Source organism: Gasterosteus aculeatus, chromosome 10, assembly GCF_964276395.1.
Source record: "Gasterosteus aculeatus chromosome 10, fGasAcu3.hap1.1, whole genome shotgun sequence".
In the NCBI taxonomy this organism is placed as follows: domain Eukaryota; kingdom Metazoa; phylum Chordata; class Actinopteri; order Perciformes; family Gasterosteidae; genus Gasterosteus; species Gasterosteus aculeatus.
In genome coordinates this window covers 8,905,667-8,922,748 of record NC_135697.1, presented here as the reverse complement: position 1 = coordinate 8,922,748, position 17,082 = coordinate 8,905,667, and the positions used below count along the sequence as shown (strand labels likewise).

General features: G+C 42.5%; 1 protein-coding gene across 1 annotated transcript; it reads left to right on the top strand.

Moving 5' to 3' along the window:
- Positions 1-18: 18 nt before the first annotated feature.
- On the top strand, positions 19-16,468 carry LOC120826713 (uncharacterized). The gene is made up of 10 exons (XM_078081877.1): positions 19-181; positions 1,195-1,309; positions 2,767-4,007; positions 6,875-8,116; positions 10,668-10,732; positions 11,168-11,291; positions 12,963-13,683; positions 14,396-14,590; positions 14,705-14,927; positions 15,630-16,468. Exons 2-10 carry the CDS (start codon positions 1,225-1,227, stop codon positions 15,820-15,822), a joined length of 4,089 nt encoding a protein of 1,362 aa, XP_077938003.1. The 5' UTR covers positions 19-181; positions 1,195-1,224; the 3' UTR covers positions 15,823-16,468.
- The last annotated feature ends 614 nt before the right edge of the window (positions 16,469-17,082 follow it).

The window sequence follows — 17,082 nt, the reverse complement described above, 5'->3', positions numbered from 1 at the left end:
CGTGCGGCAAGTTCCTTCAGAGCCTCCTAAACAGCACGGACGACCGGAACTGGTCGCAAATTCAAATGGCGCGTCACAGCAACATTAAGCGCCCACATTCGCACTTTCACTTCGTGGTCTAGCTGATGAGTCGGTAGTCTGTTTAGAATGGAGCTAAACTCCTGCAGAGTATTTCATTAAGGTGATGTATGCACTATGTTTATTGCACCACTGTATCCGCTCGGGCTCATAGCCACTCTTTTCATTGCAGTCGTTTTTGTGGCTGACTATTACCTGGAAAGCAATCTGGTACGTCGGGATAGGAATTGTGAAAAACCTTACATTTCACAAAAAGCATTAACATTTTGTGTAATGTTACGTTTCAGTTTTGATTTTACATTCAAAAAAAATTTGACCCAAAGACATTACTGACTTTAGCGTTTATTAATTCTTCCCCCCTTTGCAATATGAAACGCCATGCAATAGACCAGCAGTGTACAACTAATCCTTCATGTTGTTTCTTTCCAAAATGTAAATGTAAAAAAAAACAACGTAAGATTGGATTAAATATAAATATATGAGTGTGCTCACATGAGCTACAACCATCCAAATTCAACCCATAGTTTTTTGTTTCATTGGAGTTAAAGCTATTGCAGAAAGTAAGCGCCGTATCAAATAAATACATGTATAACCAACTCCCTCCTCAAATAGTCCCTCTCCCAGGGAGATACGGTGCAGAAGTTGTGGACACGCTATTTTCTGCTTGAAAGGGACTTTAAACTGCTATAAATTAATCAAGGCATTCGTTATGTATAATCCTTCGATGGAGATTACATGGAGAGTTGGACTGGAATATAAAATAAGATGGCAATTATTTCTTTCTTTCTCCCCGACTTTAACCTTTTGGCCTTTTTACAATGCTAAAATGGTTTGTATTACATTTTCCCCATGTTGTAGTTCAAATAGCTAATTGCTTCATAGCTCAAATGTAGACACCGTTCTGCTGCCACAAATACAATTCTGAATCGGGTGCAAAGTTATCGGAGATCTTTTTGTTTTGACTTCATTAATCCTTCTTTATCGTACTAATGTTTTGTCTTTACAGTGCAATAGTAACGCCTTGCTTCATCACATGTACAACTGGTTTTAAAATCAATATTAAATAGTTTGATTTACGCATAAAACAATAACAGATTTTTAATGTTGAATTTACAGGTGCAAACCTAACTGTATAGAAGAAAAAAGATGGCTGAGACAGAACGAGGAAATGCGGCGAGTAATGAGGAAGAGTCCAGTGTAGAAATGTCCAATAACAACGCAATTGAAAGAGGTAAGGGCAGGCCACACGGTTTAAAAAAAAAAGGTTTTCTTAAGAAAAACAATATTGGCTTTTTTTGGAGCCAAAGCTATATGTTTTATTAATAAAAGTTTCTCTGAAAATAGCAACGTCAGTTTGTTATATTCCTTCAATACAGACAATATTCAGTGTAGAAGCTGAGCCAACGCTTTAAGCCACTGAGGCATTTTGTCCGGAAAACCTAATTGACGCGCTGCTGTTGTACCATGAAGGATGAATGAGAGTCCTGTAGCCTTTGTGTTAAGTTGGAAACGAGTCCCATTTATTTGCCAACTTACGCTTACCACACGTTTTACATACATCCACCCGGAGCGTAACATGACACTACCCAGTGCGTCAATTAGGTTTTCCCGACAAAATGCCTCAGTGGCTTGTAGCGGTGGCTTAGCTTCTACAATTAAAAGTCAAAAACAGTTTTTCCTATACCCGCTGGAAACACCTGCCGAGCCCCCAAAGGTTCCTACCCATATAGGCTGATCGATCAGATCCTGACACACATCATAAATCGGCTCTTACATTCAGAATGAACATAACATAGAAATAACGTTACTTCATATTTTATTTATGATTAATCATTGATCACATTACTGATTAAACACAATGAGATATATTTTAAAAATGTATCCTAAAATCCTTATGAAGAACTTAACTGATTGTGAAAACATCTCAATTTAGTATTGATGCCTCTATCAAAACACAAGTAAACAACACCATCAGACAGGTTATTTTTCTTTGTTCATCTTCTAACTTCTAGTCATCATTACGATATTATTGGGAAATATAAGTCCTGCTTTATCAAACTTACACACAGATATAGAATAAAACATACATAGTTTAAAGGTGATTATTATTAAAGCAGGTATGAGAGGCTGTACTTTATCGTCCAATAATGTAACAGTTGGGGGGCGTTGTTGGGCAACCCTCAAACAATTACATTATTGAAGACAAAGGACTGACTCAAGTTACCAGAAAAATTATGAATAGTGAGTAAATAGCTGCCTTTCAGGACAAAATATTTGTAGCCACCAAATATTTCAGTAGTCTAGAGAAAAATAGTTCTCGTACGTGCGTGTAAACAGCACTGGGCCCAGCACCATCTCATTCATTCACATCGCTCATGACATCCACCTTAATTGTCCGGTTGCAAAAGCTTGCATTGCACGAAACCGATCATTTGTGGGATTTCCGGGTTTTTTTGGCGATCGCCACCGAGCTAAAAGCTAAAATGTTAACTAACGGTCGTGTAAAATCTAACCTGCTACTTTGAGTGCTCAGTGATGTGCAACGCTCGGATGAATGTGAACAGTAACTGTACGTTATCGCTCAATAATGTACCCCTCGTGACCCACTCTCAACCAATCAGAGCGACGGATTTCATCTCCCCGTATCAGAATAAACAGTAATTGTGCTTTTCAACATTTCATTTACAGGTGCAAACCTAAGTGAAGTGGTCCAAACTGACGGCAACCGTATAAAAGAAAAGATTGCTGAGATACAAGGAGATGCAACAAGCCACAAGGAAACGTCCTGTGTAGAAATGTCTAATAATAATTCAATTAAAAGAGGAAGAGGTAGGCCACAAGGTTCAATGAAGTTAAACAAGTTAAAGCAGGTTTTAAGCATTTCCACCAGTGAGTCCAAACCTCCTCGGAGGGGAAGAGGACGTCCAAAACTCCCGAAAGCCACGGAGCTGGAAGGATCAGGAGACGACCTCGCCGGTAATTCTGTGCAAACTCAAGAGCCCAACAAACAGAGCAGCGATGAAGACGGTCCAACAGCAGACCGTTCTCCTAGGAAAAGAGGCCGCCCCAAAAAATCTCTCTACAAAAGCACCTGTGACGATGCTGAAGACTTACCAAACGGTGCCTCTGATGCACCAAAAGCAAAAAGGGGTCGTCCAAAAGGATCCACGAAGCGCAAGTCGGGAAGTTTGACAAGCAGAGAGAACGGAGGCAGTTCTGTACAGCGTCAGAATCCGAGACGCTCTTCCGGTAAGAAGCCCAGGCTAGAGACGGAGGAGAGCAGTGAGAACGGAGAGGATGCAGAGAGGCCGAAAAAGATCAAACAAGAAACGGCTGGCTCCCCGCCGGCTAAGAAGCGACCGGGTCGTCCCAAAGGCTCTTTAAACAAGAAACGACCTGCATATAAGGCCAAACCATGGAAGCGTGGTCGCCCGAGAAAACCAAAAGCCAAAAGGGGAAGACCAAGGAAGTACCCTCTGCCATCACCTGAGGAGCTGAAAAAGCCCAAAGTATGGAAGCCGCTGGGAAGGCCCAGGAAATACCCCCGAGCTGATCCTGCAGAGGGGTCAGAACCAGCCCCTCGTAGAAGCCGCGGTCGGCCTCACAAGACACAGTCAAAGAAAGGCGCTCACTTGCGTAAGACATTGCCTGAATCTTTGTCTTTGCCAAGCGACCCCGGTGTCGAACCCCAGAGAAAAAGGGGCCGTCCCCCAAGTGCTCCAAAAAGTGATGCTGTTCCGACGCGGAAAAGGGGCCGTCCTAAAGGTTCAGTCAACAGCAGTAAAGCAGGAAGGGGAGCACCGATCGACAGTGCAGATGACGACCATTCGACAGCAGAAAGTGATTCAGCGCCCATGGTACTGAAATGTGAAGAAGAGGAGGCGGAGATAAAAGAAGATGCATCCATCAATCAGGATGCCAACTCAGAAGTTAGTAACCAGGCTTGATGAGCCGCCCCGATCTGACCAAAAAAGTTCCTGTTTAAAACCGATAACAGTCGTGTCAATGAATACACATATTTGTAGTCATTTTGTCAGTCGGTTGGCTTTTCTGCAGCGCTTCTATTTTCTAACTTAACACGTCCATCTCGTTCTCCTTTTTATTACTGCGTTTAGATTTTCATGTGGTGTCTGTCACTTTTGTTATTTCTGTAAAAAGGATGTTGTCGAATAGAGTTGCAAAATTGTGGGAATATTCAGTTGGAAACTTTCCGGGGGAATGTAAGTGAATTGATGGGAATAAACTGGACATTTTGGAGCGATTTAACTGAATTTACCCTGTCGTTTGAGACAAAAAACATTTTTTACATTATATGTCATTTAGCTGACGCTTTTATCCAAAGCGACTTAAAAGTGCATTTCCACCATTAGGATACAAACTCAAAAGAACAAGAAACAAAGTGCAATTTTATTAAATAAGCCGATTTACAACTTACTATAGATAATAGCCATTATAAGTAGAATTGAAGTGCTATAATTTTAGTCTTTTTAATCATCATAAGGAGACTTGCATGAAAACATTTCTAATACAAACTTTAAAAAACGACATGTGCGTGCACATGTCTGTTGTGTTATTTGTGTCCAATAATCATTTACACTTAAAGAATTAGTAATTCATTTAAATCATATTTTAATTTATATATATGTGGTAGCATATGAAATGTATATATTTATTTTATATTTTAGTTTTTTATTTGTATTTTAGCGTGACTGAACTGGAACATTAAAGCCTTAAGAAGGCAGCAATGCGACATATTCCCGTAGTACCTGCAAGAAGATGATAGAATGATAAATATCAGTAGCGACGCACGGACGTTTAGGCGGAACTAAAGTTTGTGCTGCAGTTTCTTTCAGGGCCTAATAATTGTCACGGACTCCCGGAAATGGTTGCAAATTTAAACCGCCATCACAGACACATTAAAGGCTTAACGTTAATACTTTCAAATAACACGCTGCTCCGACAATTGGCAATTTATGAAAATTAAGCTGAGCTCTAACAGATAATTAATTTAAGGTGAGTTACGCATTTTGTTTACTGCAGGAATTCCTCTTTTTCTTCGATAGCTTTCATTCCCACTGCCATCGGTTTTGAAGCTAACGGTAATGTTAACTAACGTTATATGCTGGAAAAAGATTGATAGTCGACCCCATTACAGATTGTTTTAGATGTAACTAATTTGTAAATATGTAGCGAACACAAAATGTTCCAGAATAATAATAAAAGCCCCGCAAAACCCATCTTTTAATTAAAGTAATAAGACCTAATCTTGCCTTAAATAATATTTAAAAAATCGTACCCCGCAGACCGTATATGTATTCTTGCGGATTAGTTTCGTTATCTTTAGCAAAATAGTAACTTCGTAACCTTTAGTTATATTTACGTTAAGAGCCAAAGCTGTATATGTTATTGAAGTTTCTCTGAAATTAACTATATCTTCAGTCCTTTGTGAGTTTGACTGTTATAATGCTTCAAGACAATATTCAAATCTATGAATAAACATAAAATAACTTTGTATTTTAGAAATAATTATTTGTAAAGTCTGTAGGTGATGCACCGTTTCCAAGCTTCATCCCTTAAACGCTCTCTGCATGTTAGCAGCAGTTTTTACCAACATGTTTGCAATTCATCCCGTATGATTTCTATCCAGTTTAAGAAATGCTAAACCTATTTGTCCCTCGATGTAATATGAGTTTAAAATGTTTCCTATCTGCAATTGATTCCCCCTCAGCATGCCGTAGTTTCCCAGATTCTCTTACTCCTGTTGAGAATTCTCTTGTAAATGTTTCAGTCATGGTAGCATCTACCCGTCGCTGCAGAAGTCCTGTCATACACAATAAGCGTACTGCCACAAACATTGATGTAAAATGCTGAAACTGCCACGTTCTCCTCTTTCCAAACCATGATTCCATCATTCTATGAAACAATGCGTGCATCTTATTTGTGCAGTTTTTTAAAAGTAATAATCCAATGTTAATTTGGGATTTTTTTTTTGTGTGTGTGTGGTGATCCATCGCTGGGGTCCGGTCCCCCACTGCTCCTCCCCTCACCAGAGTGAGTCCTCCCACCTCAGCTCTGAAGCACCTGTTGCCGTAGTGATTTTCTTAAGCTGATGTGCGTCTTTCAAAAGACTTGGCCGCCAATGTTTTGTGTTCGTCTTCTGCCCTGGTGCTGTGCTCTCATCAGGCCCAGTTACTTTGTCAGCTGACAAAACATAGTCTGTCATAGTCTTTAATGCTGTTGATCGGTTCTCCGTCCTCGGCGTGTGCGTGGTGGGACTTGGTGTACCGATGAAGAGTACATCTGCCGAAGCAGAGTCCAGAATCTCTGGTCTATGACTTTTTCCACTTAAATGTAGCCGCGTGGTCTGTGTCGGCCCCAACCGTGTGTGGAGTGCAGTGCTCAGAGCAGCGGACAGCTGATTGGGCGAGGGTGGATCGAGTCATGTTATTTTCCTAATCATTTTTCATTTCCTTGTTTTTCCTGTTGCAGCGTCTTTCTAAACCTGTCTTTTCCCTGTGCATCGTTTAACCACATATCTGCTACTGAGCCTCCCCCCCCCACACCCGTACAGTCTTGTTCTATGTGACTGTCAGCTTGCCATCGAACCCACATCTCTCCTCGATCGCCAGGGTTTTCACAACTCACCTCTTGTAATAATGGCCCATCTCTGGGCCAACTAAGGGGCAATATTAAAGTCAAGCTTTATCAAACTTATTTATGTAATAAAGTTGGTATAATACATAGTTCAAAAGTGATCAGTATTAAACAATTGTGCTTTTATTCTTGTAAATTATAGGTGAAACCCCCAACTGAAGTAATCCAAACTGACGGCAACTGTAAAGAAGAAGAACAAAAGATGGCAGAGACGGAACAGGGAGATGCGGCGAGCCACGAGGAAGAGTCCAGTGTAGAGGAGTCCAATAACAGTCCAGTTAAAAGTGGAAGGGTTAGGCCACACGGTTTTAAGATGTTAAAAGTTTCTCTCACAGACATTACCAAAACCGAGCAGGTTTCAGGCATTTTCACCAGTGAGTCCAAACCTCCTCGGAGGGGAAGAGGACGTCCGAAACTCCCGAAAGCCACAGAGCTGGAAGGATCAGAAGACGACCTCGCCGCTAATTCTGTGCAAACTCAAGAGCCCAACAAACAGAGCAGCGATGAAGACGGTCCAACAGCAGACCGTTCTCCTAGGAAAAGAGGCCGCCCCAAAAAATCTCTCTACAAAAGCACCTGTGACGATGCTGAAGACTTACCAAACGGTGCCTCTGATGCACCAAAAGCAAAAAGGGGTCGTCCAAAAGGATCCACGAAGCGCAAGTCGGGAAGTTTGACAAGCAGAGAGAACGGAGGCAGTTCTGTACAGCGTCAGAATCCGAGACGCTCTCCCGATAACAAGCCCAGGCTAGAGACGGAGGAGAGCAGTGAGGACGGAGAGGACGCAGAGAGCCCTCCAAGAGGGAGGGGGAGGCCGAAAAAGATCAAACAAGAAACGGATGGCTCCCCGCCGGCTAAGAAGCGGCCGGGTCGCCCCAAAGGCTCTTTAAACAAGAAACAAGGCCAAAGGGGAAGACCAAGGAAGTACCCCGAGGAGCTGAAAAAGCCCAAAGTATGGAAGCCGCTGGGAAGGCCCAGGAAATACCCCCGAGCTGATCCTGCAGAGGGGTCAGAACCAGCCCCTCCTAGAAGCCGCGGTCGGCCTCACAAGTCAGAGTCCAAGAGAGGCGCTCACTTGCGTAAGAGTTTGTCTGAATCTTCGCCCTCGCCAAGCGACCCCGGTGTCGAACCCCAGAGAAAAAGGGGCCGTCCCCCAAGTGCTCCAAAAAGTGATGCTGTTCCGACGCGGAAAAGGGGCCGTCCTAAAGGTTCAGTCAACAGCAGTAAAGCAGGAAGGGGAGCACCGATCGACAGTGCAGATGCCGACCATTCGACAGCAGAGAGTGATTCAGCTCCCGTGGCACTGAAATGTGAAGAAGAGAAGGCGGAGATAAAAAAAGATGCATCCATCAATCAGGATGCCGACTCAGAAGTTAGTAACCAGGCTTGATGAGCCGCCCCGATCTGACCAAAAAAGTTCCTGTTTAAAACCGATAACAGTCGTGTCAATGAATACACATATTTGTAGTCATTTCGTCGGTTGGTTGGCTTTTCTGCAGCGCTTCTGTTTTCTGACTAACACGTCCATCTCGATCTATTGTGATTTTTTTTTTTTTTTTATGTCTTCCTTACTGTCATCTGAATATTACTAGTAGTAATGTTTTTTTGGACTGGCACTAATTGTTACGGTTTACATTTAGTTGTCTAATGTATTTTTTTTTTGTCAAAGGGAAGAAGACAAAACAATATCCCATTTCCCGGCTCCCCTCCATCGCAGCAGCTTTCGTAACTCTGTACAATCTGTCATTCTAATGATCAATTCAGCGCAGAATCATGTAAAGATTGAACAAGGGATTTAGGAACACACAGATCCGTTATGGGACTGCTCGCCCACCCTATGCTGACTTCTGTTTGTCATTTACTTGACGAGGACACATGCCTTTTTATTTAGAAATGGTTATTTTGTTATGGATATTTATTATTGTTTGACCGATGCAGAAGGTGTCACTTGTTGCAATGAGCATACAGAGAATCTTCTGGCTCCGCAGCTCCCCTCGGCTTAATAGAGGTTCACGGCCATTTCGACTAGTTTAACCCCAATGTTACTTTGCTGTTATAGTTCATGTCGCTGATCTCACAAGAAGCCGCACTTTTCAGCAAAGAAAACCCTTTTTAAAGTTACTTAAAAGTTAGATAAAGAGGTCACTGGCAACTAGCTGTGGAGAATTTAGCCGCTAAAGATGCAAATATTTCTTCCAGGAGTTTGAGAAAAACACAGCAAAAAAAATGTGTATACTGGACTGTCGGCCACAAACTCGAATCCAAATGATTGAAAAAGAATTCTGCTAAATGTGACGTAGGCAAATTTTAGTTTGCAAAAGGTGGAGATATTTGAATGTTGTGTTGTGCAACTATTTGTGTGTCTCCCCCCCCCAGTGTCCAACAAAAGAATATGTGTATATATATATATTTATCAGGTTCCCTTGCCTTTGGACCCAAAACCCCTGACCTGCCCTTTTTTATATTCCAAATCTGTAAGGAGCGTTTTAGATTAAATGTTTTGAAATGTCATCATTGTCTTCGTGCCGTTTCAGTATTGTTGTTTTTTTAAATATGCCTGAGTTGTCAAAGCTTTGAATGTAGCAGTTAGTTACACAGATCAGCCTCTCAACTTTTACAAAACGCACATTCTTCACCAGGTCTGACGCCTCTGCAAGAAATGCCTTCTCGCCACGCGCTGATGCTCTCCTAGTTTCAGATGTTGCTCTTTATTTTATCTTAATATTGACAAGTAGCTGTGATTTCTCATTGTTTCTTCCCTGTCATGAGATTATAATTTTTGTGATTAGATTGATTTTCAGTAATTCATTCCCTTGTATTTTTGGCACCTTGTTTGAACGTTTTTAGTTCTTGTTCTTCATGATTACTTGATGTATATAAACATTTTTAGGATTGTGTAAAACAATTAAAGTTTCTAATTGCCAAATGGGCCTTTGGTGTGTCCACATATTTATTTCAGCGTTCTATCTGGGTTTGTGATAGGCTGTTGAAATGAAATGCCTGAAATTTTTTTAGCGGTATTTGATCACCTACCAACCAGTAAGAACTCCGTCTCTCACAGACCTGTTAGTTTGTCTTTCGGAAGCCCTCCTGTTCTCATCACCTGTATAAAAGACACCTGCCCACACACTCAAACAGACTCCAACCGCTCCACAATGGCCACGACCAGAGAGCTGTGTAAGCACATCAGCGGTAGACCTGCACAAGGCTGGATGGGCTTCGGGGCAAGAGGCAAGCAGCTTGGTGAGAAGGTGACAACTTTTGGCTCGATTATTAGAAAGTGGAAGAAGTTCAAGATGACGGTCAATCTCCCTCGCTCTGCGGCTCCATGCAGGATCAGCCCAGAACCAGAACAGCACCTGGTCAGTGAGCTGGGACCACAGTCTCAAAGAAAACCATTCGTAACACACTACGCCGTCATGGATTTAAATCCTGCAGCGCACGCAAGGTCCCCCTGCTCAAGCCAGCGCATGTCCAGGCCCGTCTGAAGTTTGCTAATGAACATCTGGATGATCCAGAGGAGGTATGGGAGAAGGTCATGTGGTCTGATGAGACGAAAATAGAGCTTTTTGGTCTAAACTCCTGCCGTGTTTGGAGGAAGAAGGATGAGTACAAGCCCAAGAACACCATCCCAACCGTGAAGCATGGAGATGGAAACCTCATTCTTTGGGGATGCTTCTCTACAAAGGGGACAGACTGCACCGTATTGAGGGGAGGATGAACGAGGCCGTGTATTGCGAGATACTGGCAAACAACCTCCTTCCCTCAGTAAGGAGCATTGAAGATGGGTCGTGGCTGGGTCTTCCAGCAGGACAACGACACACAGCCAGGGCGACTAAGGAGTCAAGGTCCTGGAGAGGCCTAGCCCGTCTCCAGACCTGAACCCAGTAGAACGTCTTCGGAGGGAGCTGAAAGTCTGTGTTGCCCGGCGACAGACAGGAAACCTGAAGGATCTTGAGAAGATCTGGTTGGAGGAGTGCAAACATGAGCTACAGCAAACGTATGGTGACTAAAAAAGGTTACATAATGTTATGTACAGTATGTTACAATGCGATTTTTCTGGATTTTTGTTTTATATTCTGTCACCTCACGCTGAGGTATCGTCTCAGCGTGAGGTGCCCAAGAGGTGCTTAGTTGAGTAAATTCATTGTTAAATTTAAAGAGAACCCCTTAAAAAAGAGCAATACAACTATTTAGTTGTATTTACATAACGAGCACACATTCGGAAGTCAAGAGTAGAGGTTCCACTAGTAGACTGCAGAACTATTAAACGTAAAACCCAAATGACTAAGGGTTAGGGTCATGAAAAACCAGTTAGTTTCCTATCGCTGTGAGCGCGCGGCCGAGGCGCGTCTCCGCGCCGACGTTTCTCTCGCTCGCTGGAAGCCGCGCGGAGTGACACCTCCCCGCTGTTTCTCCCCCTCTCGGGAATCAGGAGCTCGTTACACCTGCCGGGTGACTCCTCGCTCCACCTGTGTGACGAAGCGAGGGCTCCCGCTGCTCCGGACCAGGCGGGCGGACTGACGGGTGGTTTCTTCTCGGCGATGAAGCCCACGCAGGTAAGCGCGAGGTCGGCTGAACGAAAGGTCAACACGCGTGGACGTGTTTCAGTGGAGACGCGGCGGTCGACGTCTCACAGCCGCCCGCCAGGCAGGTTTCGGCTGAAGCGAGGAACTAAATTCCTCACCTGTCTGTGCGACTGAAACACGCCGTCAATCCGAACAAAGTCTGGAAGTTGGCGACTAAAGACGTGGTTTGAAGGGGGACATTTGAAGGGGGCGGAGAGGGTCTCCGAGGCCTTTTGTGGAAGACTTGCAGTTCTGTCAGGCAAAGTGCGTGTGTGTGTGTGTGTGTGCGTGTGTGTGTGTGCGTGCGTGCGTGCGTGCAGGAATGCGGCCTTCACCGCCCGTCACTCGCTTTATGGCCCGAGCGAAACGCCGCTTCCTGTTAATAATTGGCCGGTGGGAAGTTGAACAAACAACGTGCTCCTGGCGTCACAAAGGCGGTTCGGTCGGCGTCGAAGCGGTATTTGGTTGCGCAATACTCGCGTATTATGCATCTGCTACAAGTATGTGGATATACCGCTTTCTCTTGTATTCGGGTCACGGGGTCATGTCAGGTCACCATGACTTGCCAGTTCATAGGAAGCGTCATGGTCTTAATATGGAGCCAAATCCATGTCAAAAGTTTTGTTCATTTTAAAAACAAGTTTTAAAGTTTTGGTCTTGAACCTTGAAAATACAACAATGTATTAAACAAATAAAAAAGTGCACGAAAAGTATTCTCGGGTTGAATATAGTTTTGACTGTTTTATATATTTTTTTTAATACATTTTTTTTATTTATTTATTTAGTGAATCTGAAAATATAAGATTTGAATCTGAAAACAAAAAATCTGCAACCGAAAAATGTAATACACCGAATATGAAAAGTGAAGATTGGAAAAAATATTTTAAAAAAAATAGTCAAAACTATATTCAACCCGAAAATATTTTTTGTCTACTTATTTTTATTTTGAATACATAGTTTCAATGTTCAACAACAAAACTTTTTAACTTTGGTTTTTGACCTGGGTTTGGCTCCATATCTTAGAAACTTAAGATAACAGTAAACTTTTATCAAGAAGGCTTATGTCATTTTCCAGATATTAAGAGATTAATATAATATAATAATTAAATTAATAAAGAGATATTTTAACGCAACATATCGGTACGCGAAAACTAGAAAGTAGTGTAGGTTACATCCTTTTAAAAAATGTAAGATTAATTAATAATGAAGTTAATCGTTATGATTTAGATTTTATTAGCCATGGTGAAATAAGGTAGTGATTTGTATATTCATCAAATAAGCTGACATGGCTTCCAATTCCCTCTTAATTGCCTTATTTGTTGTACTTTGTTTTGGTGTCTGGGAGTTCTTTTGTTTTTATTTTGTCACCATTTGATTAATACTTTAAATAAAGGTGATTATAAAGCTATTTTTTAAGTGGAAGTAGTTTGACTTTCTGCTCAAACAAGACGGACAAACACGCTGTAATCAGCATGTCGGCCTGTGCAGAGGCAACACACCCGTGATAATCTGTGAACTTTGATTGTCAAAGCAGGACTTTGTTTCACTCTTCTTCTTTTTTTTATTTTGTTCTTTTTTCACAGAAATCCACGACAATGACTTTTATCAGCTGCGGGACACTTTGCTGAAAATCATAATCTTGACAACGCAACAGTTGACTAAACAGAGGGAAGATTTAATAAAAACATGTCTGGCCAAGGTGGTTTAGTCACAGGTTTAAGTGAGGACATGGCACTCCCACCTGCAGAGCCACAAATAACAGGAAGTAAAAAGCCAGAAGGGAGTAACAGCATAGAGGAAAGATTGGTTACAGGCGAGGAAAAAGAAGAACTGGACTCGGAGGAGGATGATGATGATGAGGAGGTGGAGGAGGAGGAGGAGGAGGAAGAAGAAATGACCACCTCTGCTCATCTCGAGCCGACCACTCTCCCGTGGCCTGGAGACAAAGACAACAGGCCTCAGACAGACAAAGACAACGGGGTGTGGTCAGAGAAAGGAGTTCCTCAGCCCAAAGACACAGAGCAGCTCTACAGAGCAGGCCGGGACCTGTCAAAGGACCGAACGAGCAGGTGGAGGGAAAGCATGCCTGAGGGCGAGAGGTGGAGGGACGACGATATAGAGATGGAGCGGGACATTAATGGGGATGGCTCTCTGGCAGATGATGAAGAGGAGGAGGAGGAGGAGGAAGAGGAGGAGGGAGAAAAGTCAAATTGGATTTCAGGGAAAGGTGCTTTGAGTTTCAACCCACAAGTGACAATTGTGCGTCCGTCCAGCAAAGAGCTTCCTGAGGAGAGCAGGCTGATCATCGAGAAGGATGTCGGGAAGGAGCACAACTCGGCATTGCACTTTCATCCAGAGTGGACAGAAGAGGACGACAAGTTCTGTGAGTATAAAAACAAACTGTGGGAGTGACACATTCATTAAATTGTACGAGTAACCTACAACACAGCATTTATTAGATGTTTGCCCTGAATAGGAAAAAAAACACAGACCACCAAAGTATCATATTTCTTAATGTTTACTTTACCCAAATCCTCCTCAAACATCTATTTAATCAAATAAATTAAGGCCGGATAAAGAAAGATGAGCATTAAAATTGCTGCTACATTCTGTAACTTTTCCTTAATTGTAAATTCAATTTGTTGTTCTTACATTTCAGGAAAGAATCTGAAAATTAAAATTTTCTAATTTAAAATGAGAAAATCCAAAAATAATTCACTCCAGGTATCAGTGCTCAAGTAGAGACTGATTTGCATGAGGACCAGCAAGCAGAACCAATGTATCAGTCGGACAGACTACTTTCAAGTGGCATCTGCCTTTAAGAAACGGCACATGCCGTTGGGGGAGAAGCGGCATACCATGCGCCATGGTCTCTACGGACTGTGACAATCGTTGGTTAGTGTGTGTGCCACTATGGGTGTGTTGTGAACTATTGTGTGGTGCGTGATGCATCTAAATGCAACTGACACAGAATCGGCGATATCTACGACCAATCAGACCGATCGTGGCCAACTGAGCTGAAATCCGGCCGAACTGGTTAGCGATGCAGCTCTTGTCCCACGAATCTCTAAACAACAATGAATAACCTTCCTCAGACCTGTGTGAGGGTCTGTGCCGCAACAAGCTGAGGATCGCTCTGGCGACGGCGGCTGCTGGACTCCTGTTCCCTCTCCTGGTGTGGGGAGCTTACGTGTTCCTGCCCTTTGACCCACCCGTGCTTGCGAGCACCCCCCTCAGGGTGGTGTACACGCTACGGTGCTCCTTCTTCGCCATCATCCCCATCCTGCTCGGTAAGACCTCGCAAATACTTTACGTCATCTGAAACAAACACCGTAAACCGCAAGCTGAATTAAAAACTCCACGCAGTGTAAAACCAATTTAAATTGAGCCTCGTCCCTCTGCAGGTGTGGTGGTGCAGGGTGTAGCTCGGCTGCGCTACAGCGTCCTGACGCCCCTCTACCAGAGCAATCGGGTAAACCGAGAAGTGGCGGTGCACCAGCACTTTGTCAACGAGTCCCTGTCCCTCTTCCTCTTCTACTTCCTGCAGCTCGCTGTCATGGCAACGTACATCAGCCAGGACCTGCTCAAACTGGTGCCGCTGCTCACCATCATATTCGTTTTTGGCAGGTATGTTTGTTCACTGCAACGCGTTGTTAAATGTTTGGCATCCAAACCAAGAATAGTTGAGGAGGTTTTGGTTATAAAACTTCCGCTGGATGATGCTGTAGTAATGCATGTGATAGTAATTTGTACAAATCGATGATTAGTCTGGTGTTAGGGGACTTTTCAGTGAAGTGTGTTGAGGTGAAATATATGTCTAACTTACTACCATACTTAAGATCATTCATTCCCATCAGTAATGCACTTATTTTACTCAGCATGATGCTGCTCAACACAACTACACCACGTACCTGATCATAAAGGATTATTACAAATCCCCTGTTATTCAAGATGCACTTAAGAACTCCTTCAACAACGCATAAATTGAGCCGGCATTTGGCATTTTCAGCCACTTCTTGTTCGGGCAAGTCGCTGAGATGTTTTACTCGCCCAAATTCTGTTCACACTATTGTTAGGAAGTTTATCCGGTCACAATTACCTTTCTATAATTATTTTATAATCAATCAATAATTTTTGAATGTAACATGCATTTAATACAAAAATGATGATAGGTATGAAGGAGCTAAAGCCTGTTAGGAGCTGACGTGGGTCGCGATCAGATGCTTTTGTCGTTATTTACCCAAACCGAGCTGATGATGCACTAGACATGAATGGTGACGTGCCTCTCGTTGGCGTCTGTACTCATCGTTGTTCTTTCCCGTGTTGCAGGCTGATCTACTGGCTCTGCCTCTCTCTGGGCAGCAGCATCAGGGGCCTCGGCTTTGGCTTCTCATTCTTCCCCATACTGGTCATGCTGGGCACCAACCTGTACTTTGTCTGCTCTTCAGTTGGACGAGAGGCAGTTTTCGAAGTTGAACCTCCAACCACGACTCCTCCTCCCAAGCTGCGCTGGTGGGGTTGAAGGCCGTGAGTTAAGAGACAAATAACTGTAAACGTCTATTTTGGCAGGTGATTACCATAAATACAGAAAGGGAAGTTAAATGCTGCAACAACTGGGGAAGCAGATATTTTTATTATTGAATTGATAATGATACGCTGCAAGTGACTACATTGGTCGTATTTAATGCGTTTAATGTTGTACAGCAGTCATTTTTTCTGTTTGTATCAACAGTGACCGCTTATAAAGCCACTACCAGTAAAAACATATAGTATAAAAAAAATGATTTTCTGAACACTCAAATATAACTTTTAATGTTTCTAAAAAAATAAATCAAAGACCGCATGTTGTGCAATAATGTATATGTTGAATCTCTGCCTAAGAAGAAATGCACTTATTTACATGAGGAAGTTTACATAAAAGGTCTTGATGTGCATCCAAAATGAAATACCTTATTTTTTCATGTGACTAACCTTAAATCGCAAATCTTTGAACAGTCTCAACCTTTTTTGTTGACTTGAAAGAATCAGATTTTAGTTTGAGCCATCCGTTGTTTGCTGGATGTGACAATAAAAGTTGGAAAACTTTCATATTAAAGAAGTGAAGTAAATGAGATACATAAAGGTTTTCATGTAAGATTTTGTTATTAAAAAGTGATGCTGGTCTAGTTTATTTCCTTTGTAACTTTTTCAGTTTATATATTTAAAACCTTGTTTAGTAAAACTATATCAAATGTGATACTCAACAATACGCAGCATCTGGTGATTCAGGTTCAAATGACTTAAGGGGGAAAAATGTTAGTTTTGTTGTAAATTTTGGTCATCTGTCATAATTCAGGTGAGGAAAGAAACTGAAGTATAATGGTAAAAAACACCCCAAATCATTTAATTCCATACCATGAAATCTTAGTTCTATCATTATATATATATATTTATGTTCTGACATTTTACATTACTGTAACGGTTTTGAGGACACAGAAATTAGTGGCGGTGAAACACACGGGCAGATTCCAGTTGGGATTTATTCCTGATCAATTTACCAAAACAAAACCAAAATCTGGCTCAGTCGTGAGTTCTAGCAAGCTTGGACACGGTGAAAACACTTGGTGCCGGGCCGCTAACCAACTTTTCTTGGCTGCAACTTTCCCTCAACTGCGCTCCAGGTGTGCATCGTACCACATCTGGAGTCTACTGAAGGAGTGGGCGGAGCCCTCTGGCAGGTATGTAGACACCTCCCACAATCCTGCTCCTCGGAATACTATCTTACTCATGTTGAAGTAACGGC